Below are 8579 nucleotides of genomic sequence, written 5' to 3' on the forward strand. Positions count from 1 at the left end.
CTTTGTGAAACTGGGCAGACAGCTCTGGTAAGGGGCGAGACGAACGAAACGGGAGGTCTTATTCGCCACCTGGTTCACTCATCGCTATTTTTTGTTTTTGTTTTTGTTTTATTCTCCTCCGGCAGTGTTTCACACATTCGCATTCACATTATACCAGTTTTTTGTGCCGACTTTTGATGACAGCTCTTTAAGGTAAGCAGAGCCGCTAGGCAGCTGGACTCACTGAAGCGCAACAACAAGGGATTATTAAGTTATCACAAGATCAGAGTTTTAATTTACAGGTAACGATGGCTATCATCTCAGGACATTTTTTTCGTGTTCTTCATGAGTAAAACCCAGTATGATTCTTGTCACACTTGTCCAATTGTATCCACAGCCTTAAAACTGTTGATTTTCGTGTAGGAAAAAGAATAATATGGTCCAGTGGAAAACAAGACCTCGCTTTCAGACTGGTTGCGCATAATTATGTAAGTGCTTGTGCTAGAAGTCCAATACGCAACTGATTCTGAGTACATTTATCGCATATGAAACTAATAAACTTTTACAAGTGCACAAAAAATGTGGACTTTTTTCCTCTAGTGAGTACAACCACGCCCTTTTTCTCCTCGTACATTTGAAATTATTGTCCTGGACCAGTAAACAAAAATCGTACATACCAATTTCCTCCTTTTGAGACATTTTAATGTGGACAGCTACAGCCGCATGGCAAGGGCTAAGTAATGTACCAGCGTCCTGTTTTACTTGGGCCGTGGTACCAGGAAGCTTAGCATCAAGAGCACATACAGGAAGATAGAAATACAACATGCCCCACCGCCATCGTAATGGCGAGTGTCCAGTTGTGTACGCCCGGCGTATGGGTTCTCGACACTAATCTTCCTGGCTACACGACACAAACAAAAATTTAAAGGTTGCCGATTGAACTGAACACCTAGAGATTACAATTACGAACAACTTGAACTGGAACCATCACTAAAAAAATATTGGGGAAGGTGGACCAAAGCCTGTGTTTTATTGGCAGAACCGTTAGAAGATGCAACATGTCTACTGAAGAGACTGCCTCAAATACGTTTGTCCGTCCTCTTCTGGAGTACTACTGCGCGGGTTGGCAACCGCACCAGACAGGATTGATCAGCGATTTGGCGCGGTAGTCATTAAAACAAAGGCATTTTTCGTTGCGGAGATCTTTTAACGAAATTTCAATCACCGATTCTCTCCTCCGAATGTCCGCCCGCTTAGCTCGGTGGCAGCGCTTCTCACTGGAGCAGGCCTGGGGCCGTATTCCTGTCCGGGTTCGAGATTGCCTCCTCTCGGTGACTGGGCGCTGTGTTGTCACCATCACTTCATTAGCATCGACACGCAGGTCGCCCAATGTGGGGCCAACTGAAAAGACTCGCAACTGGCCGACCGAGTTTCCCCAGGTGGAGGCTCCCGGCCATCAATGCCATACGATCTTTTAATTTCATTCCTCTGAATGCAAAAACATTTTGTTGACTCCCATTTACATAGGCAGAAATGATCATAGTACTAAAATACGACATATCAGAGCTCGCACGAAAAGATTTTGTTGTTCATTTCTCCCCGCGTGCTATTAGGGAGTGGAACGGTGGAGATATAGTAGGAAAGCAGTTCGACGAACCCTCTGCCAGGTACTTAAGATTGAACTGCAGAATAGTCAAGTAGAAATAGACGTAGATGACCCAAGTAAAATTGGTGGCTGGTAGGACATGCTTTGCCAAATGACTGCAATCCTTCACCTTAAAATGCCTAAAGGCATAGGAAAGTTGTAGCATTATACATAAGACATCGTGACAGAGGTTGAATTTTTTTTACTACATTCAATAACCGCCATGGACACATCGCCACATGGATCAGCTCATATTCCCGAATCATTAGACCAACCGTTCTGTACTGATAAAAACGCTGAAATAATAATAATAGTCTAATAATAGTACCCGGGCGGTAGTCATAGAACACGCTTTGACAACACATGGGACGCTCGCGTAGCTTATGTTGTCGGCTGTTCGTTGGCGGTTCAAATGGCTCTGAGCACTATGGGACTTCTGAGGTCATCAGTCCCCTAGAACTTAGAACTACTCAAACCTAACTAACCTAAGGACATCACACACATCCACACCCGAGGTAGGATTCGAAGCTGCGACCGTAGCGGTTGCGCGGTTCCAGACTGAAGCGCCTAGAACCATTCGGCCACAGCGGCCGGCCGTTCGTTGGTGGAAAATATACACGAGCGTGTCTGCTTTTGTCATTACAGGGCCCAGTACTTCCCTGAATAACATGTATGAGGGGCATTTTGTCGCTTGAAATAGGATGACAAGACCGTTTTTTAATCGGAAACTATACAATTCGCGACCTAAAACAGACATGACATTCATCATTGACTATTGCCTTTTATACATTGAAGGTCGTCTTTTATCAATTGAGGAGGTGTAAAAACTGTACCTAGTCACGCCAGTTGTTACTCTGCGGCATTCTTTAACCTATGACATACCGTTGTATTTACGCCAGAAGATGCATCTTAAAAGTTTATAAGTGAGCTGAACAAATACAGCTACAGCCGACCACTGAGCATTTCAACCAATTTCATTTTAATAGTTTTAACATTTGTATTTTAAAAAACTGTTCCTTATGTGGATTGTCAAGCAACAATGTGAAATAATTTCCTCGTCACAAGGCGTTTCCTCGCACTTATCAATCCTGTAACTCACAGTTACGTGTGTAACAAGGGCGACGCGGGAGCCGGTGCTAACCAGTAAAGACGGTAATGTAGGACATTGTATACAAACCAAACTCAACAGCGACTCAGTAACTCAAGTAGCAACCTGTACGATGGCGGTTCGCGCATGTCGAGGCTCGGACGGGGGTTGCATTGTTTGCGATTCGAAGCAACAGTTGCGGTACGCGCATGAAATGTGCTTTCCGCTTGAAGACAGCGTATATCCTGCAAATTATGTCTCTCGCTTGCGTATGCACCACAATAAGCGATGACAACTCGCGACAAATGGAATAGAAATTCAGTAAACAACTCGCTACGATCATTTTAATTGCATTAGTTACTGCATTCACACCAGTGTCTTGAGAACACTTCTGAACGCCCATTGTCTGTCTGAGAATGCGTGACGTAGATGCGCAGAACGAGTCTAAACTCGACCTCCATCGTTCTTGACTCCAACTATAGTGAACAGTTATCCACCAGGTTCAAAGGAATTGGCAACTAATTTTCGGTGGCACCATATGTCTTAAAGTAAGCAATTTTCAGTTCAATCTGTCACGACAATTCCGTGAACTGAAGTTCCGATAATGGAAGCGAAGCGCTGGTAAGCCGAAAGGCGGGTATTTTTTTCTTACCTCTGGAGTCATCTCGCGCGAGGGGTTCAGCTGCAGCGGCCCGGGTCACGAGGGGAGGGACTGTCAGCACGCCGTGCCCCCAGCACAGCTTTTATACTCCGATTAATGCGGCCTACCAGGCCCCTACCTACCGTGTCCGCAAAGCCAGGCGGGGCGCCAAAAAAGTAAAACGAAGCCGTCCCGCAAAGGAGGGAAAAATAGAAGGACGTGACGGGACGGGACGGGACGGGACGGTAGCGGCCGACGAGACGCGAGCGGCTCCCCACCCGCGAGCCCGGACACGTGGCCACTCCCGGTATTGCGCAAGCGCGCGCGTCCCATAGGTCAGGTCCGGCGAGCGAGGCGGGGTCCGCCGCGGGGTCAGGGGTCGCGGCCACGCGCGAGCGGCCAATCTCCTGTCCGGTAGGCAACCCAACCGACGCCCGCGTGACTCAGCGCACCGCCACTCGGCCAGTAGGCGTCCAGGGCGTGCAGAGCCCGCAGCTGACGTCCTCGGCCAGGAGGCCGTGTCGATCTCTAAAGCAGAGACTTGCAAATACACCGAGTATCCACGTCGCGGGAAGACACTGTGGATGGTAGTCGCTTATCGTCTGCCCAATTCTTGTGCGGCGCATTTGTCTCCGTATAGTCTGGTAGAAAAGGGTTCTTGGTGCCGCACTTTCAAATGGACACCGATCTGACTCAGAGAACCACTCGCCCCGTATGGTTCTACGGACGCGAAGTGACGTCCGTTCGTCACGAAATTTTCGTCGACTTCCCTGTGATACGCACGTTGTAACGTGAACATGTGTTTGCGTACCGTGCATATCATACTTCACTCCGTTACTTATGCAAAAGCATAACTATTATATTTGTTATGCATGTGTCAGTCTGTGGTTAAGCAGTGGTTCACAGGCAGCGATTGCAGGTAATATTTTCTTCAGAAAGTCATTAGCGGGTTCAGTGATATGAAGACGGCAATACTTCTAAAATATGCACTGTATCAGGCGTAAGAACAAAATTAAACTCTGAAGTCCAATTGCATAAGAGTTAGAGATACAAAACACTCAATGTAGGAGTTCCACGGAGTCAGAGCTACTACTGTCTCGCATTCAACTTTATTTCTTCGACCTGAATGGCTGCGTGTAAATGAAAACTGATGAGGAAGTAGCTTCTTAGATTCTACATTAAACAGCAGATCCTCTATAACTGACTGACTGCCCTGATCCTCAGACAAACTAGTACATAACATGCCAGCGGAAAATCTCGTTCTACTTTCCTCAGCACCTTTAAAAATTTCCCAAAAATTTCAGCCACTTCCTGTGCGTAGTCATCTTGGAATCCGCGGCTCGGTACTGGTACAAAAAAATAGTATAAATCCTCTTTTTGGTATTTCTGCGGAACTGCCCGCGACCTAATGGTATCTCCATAAGCCCCGTCAGGCCCACCGCAAGCCACATGAAATGTAAAACGAATCCACCGATTTGCTCCATTTGCATGAGCAGGAGGAAGTGTGTAATAATCATCCATCGACCCCGTACATTGGACACTGGCACTAAGACGATCCTTCTGCTGGATATACAAATTGGCTCTAGCCAAAGGGCTATCCAAAACACTTGACCCTACCATTCTGTCACCAACAGAACCCGAGGTATGAGCACTGGTAGAATCTCGTTTTTATGCATGGCGTTTTGGAACATACTAGGTAAGCGTGTTATCCATGCGTGCCGATAACACTACCTTAACCAGCAATGAACTGTGTTTTTCAGCTTTTTGAGCATTCCGTGCTGGCATACCACAACGAAAAAATTGCACGTTATGTAACTATCACAGTTAAGCTGCACTTAAAACTTGTGCTGAATCTCGATACATACAAATACCTACTCTCGGTAAAAGACAATTTTGTGCCTCCTGTGTTCATCCTTACATGTTTACCTAATTTTAAGTCATCAGAGGTTTGTCTTTTTCGTACTTTAAAATGTGAGTCAATAAATAGTTGAATTTCATGTATGTTGCTATTGTACCCATCAGATTCACCGAAATGTTTCACCTTAATGTACTTATTCTGGTGATGGTGTAACATCGACGAAACATGTACGGGAAAACAGAAAAAAACAATAAATTGTGTTTTCCTCGAAGTAGAATCCTATGTACAAACGATTAGGTACCGAAACTGTGAGTCTTCCGATGAGAACTACCTCAAAATGAATGTCTGAAGGCCTCGAAGGAACAAAGAGGTAGATGTATGCCATGAAGTATGAAAATGAAGGGTACGTTGTTTAAACATTACAGAAAGTGGTTAATGTGATATACGACTAATATACACGGCATATTCCGCGAATGAAATAGTATAGTAAAATGAACATGTTATCCTCTTCCTGTTCCATTCGCGGATTCCTTGGAAGGAGTGACTGACAGTGCCCTTTTGCGTGGGCCAAATTGTCTATTTTACCATTGTTGTCATCATGTGACACGTGTATTGGAGGAAGCAATATGTTTCTTTACCGGCTATCGGAATTTGAAAATTAACTCTTGTCCATGCAGTGCACCTTCCTTGGAGCGTCTCTCGTTGGGGTTTGACGAGCACTTCAGTTCTGTGACGCTCTTGCCGTGACTATATACACCCGTGGCGACCAGAGGAGTCCTCCCTAAAGACGAACATTCCTGTACAAATGAGAGTTTTATAAACGATCTGTATTGTGGTTAAATTTTTTTCTTGTGTGACGAGTCGAATGAACATGTCTTCCCTTAACTGGTCGATCCACCTAAAATTACTCCGGACATAATATACTGCTAGGTACTTGATGACTGAACGATTGCATTGACTGCTCACCGATCGTGTGGCCAAATTGTATCGGGTTTCCTCGACTACTGTCACGCATGTAATTATATTGAGCTTCAGCTGTCCCACTTCTGCACCGAGCACTCACTAACGTGCAAATCTATCTGCATTTAGCAACAATTTTCTACGTCACCTCCCTTATGCGACTCTGTTGCCAGTTGACACTGGTTGTCGTACTTCATTACTCTGAGGATCGCCAGACACTCCACCCACTTTTGGAAAATCCCATTTGTAAAGACATTCTGAGTTCTGTCTGCTAAATAGTCTTTGATCGATCCAATCAAATGTACGTTCAGACGTTAGGTACGCATGCGTTAGTTACAAGGCGAATGTGCAGAACCGTAACACAGGCTTTCAGGAAGAGAAACGCAGCATCAACTTGTCTGCTGCCACCAACCATCTTAATGATCTCCAAAGTGAACCGAGCAAGCTAGGTTCCACACGATCGACGGTTATGGAAAACATGTTCACACGGGCAAAGGATATGTTCCAGAATTTCTTATCACATTGACGTTAATGACATTGACCTATAGACCTGCGAACTTTCATTCCCTTGGCACCGTCACATTGTTCCTTAAACCTACGATAAACTCTAGTTAGAAGTTTATTCCGTATATTCGACATGGAACCTAACGTGCATTTCATCAGGACCCGTTCTTTACGTGTGCTCTTTCCTTAATCGAGAGACTACTCGATTTTCATTCTACACTCATTTATTTCTATGTATGACATTTTTACATCTGTGTGTCCGTCAAACGTCGGAACTCCGATGTGACTTCGTTGAAGCAATTTCGGAGGAAAGAATTTAGCATTTTGGTCTTCGTTTTATCGCCATGATGATCCGGACAAATCACTGTTTCGCAAATTAAAAATGGGACAAAAACATTTCAGTTTGTTTCACAACTCGACAGGTTAGATCTGACTACTGTTTTTAAGCAGGGATGAATATGAGACACGGGTTTGTTTGCTCTATTAGTAGCTTTCTAATACTGTTATTCAAGCATGGTGCTCTCCTCCATTCCTCACAATCTCCTCCGTAACAATCTACACAGTCTCTGCATGTCTCTGCAGTTCGGAAATAGTAATGCGACGAAATGTGTTTTATGAATATCTGACGGAGGAACTGAACATTACTGCAGTCTGAGACACGGTAACAAAGGTTTGCTGCATGTTCGAGCAATGGCTGATACGTATGTAAATGTCTACTTGATTTAGAAAAAGCAATATAATTGCGTATTAAACCATTAGGATTATATTAACATGAACTTTGAGATCCACTAAACCGTCTATAGCAGCGGAAGAACAGGTCGAAAATAAAGTTTGGTTTAATTTCCCAGTAAAACAGCCGAACTTCTGCTTCAGAGAAGAGCAGCCGGCTTACATGAGGTGGCGCCGAACAGAGATCGATAACTGGGAGAAAGGATGGTTGTCGAAACCCACGCACGCTGCAGGCGTCCCACAGGCAGGGGACTTCGTAAACTACAGAGAGGTTGTTGACGAACTTAAGTGGCATAATGATGAATATGATAATTCTGCACACTGATCTCCACAAGATAGCTCTGTCAGTCTACAGATCGTTCCGCTACGAAAGGGGGGGGGGGGGGCGATGGTGAGAATGAAACAAGCAAATAATCGTAGTAAACTACGTCCAGAACCCAATGGTTTCCCGGATACGACGTATGCACATGTGCAGTCACGCCAGTGCTACAACACTTAACGTCTGAGGCGCAGATAATGCTGCTGCTGTTCCTTACGTTGAAGTGGTACATAAGTGATGACGCACCAACATACTTTCTTGTGGCTAATGGGGAATACGTAGCACGAATTTTCGACAAGTATACTCGACGCGGCTCGGCAATAGAACAGCCTCCCACGACCCCCGACTTGAATCCGTTTAATTTTCTTATGTGTGGTTATTTAAAGGCTATGGTGTCTTCCGACGCTGTTTATAGGATCAATGAACACCTGGACCGCTATATGGATCGTTATCAACGCATTCGGAACACGATTTGGATTTTTGATCGCATACAGACATCGATGAGGAGACGTGCTAAAGCCTGCCTTAACGTGAACTGTGACCATCTGAAAACCTGTTGTACTGTGTTTGTCCTCAAGTGCATATCTGTGGTTTGGATCATCGATCGGGGACTCGGTTGTAAGATGTTGACGTACTCAATAGTAATAAGCTGCAGCGGGGAAACCATTTCCTTTCGTTTGTTACTATGATAGTCAAACGCTGTGCATATTACGTCTAGCTACTACAGATTAATGTCAGTTTGCTTTTTAGCTGTTTCCCTTTAACAAAGAGATTTCTCTGCTACTTCACCACACTTTGCGTTTTTACTGCTTGTGATCAACAAAAAAAAAATTACGAAACGGACAATAAAACTACAAC

The 8579-nt window shown here is 44.7% G+C and overlaps 1 protein-coding gene across 1 annotated transcript in view; it reads right to left on the minus strand.

Moving 5' to 3' along the window:
• The window catches only part of LOC126100475 (uncharacterized), a 368319-nt gene extending 364904 nt beyond the window's left edge, over window positions 1-3415 (minus strand). The window contains exon 1 of the mRNA XM_049911084.1: window positions 3364-3415. Coding sequence (XP_049767041.1) covers window positions 3364-3375 — 12 coding nt within the window. The 5' untranslated portion in view covers window positions 3376-3415. The remainder of the gene's footprint in view (window positions 1-3363) is intronic.
• Window positions 3416-8579: the final 5164 nt, after the last annotated feature.

Source organism: Schistocerca cancellata, chromosome 9 (assembly GCF_023864275.1).
Source record: "Schistocerca cancellata isolate TAMUIC-IGC-003103 chromosome 9, iqSchCanc2.1, whole genome shotgun sequence".
Classification (NCBI taxonomy): domain Eukaryota; kingdom Metazoa; phylum Arthropoda; class Insecta; order Orthoptera; family Acrididae; genus Schistocerca; species Schistocerca cancellata.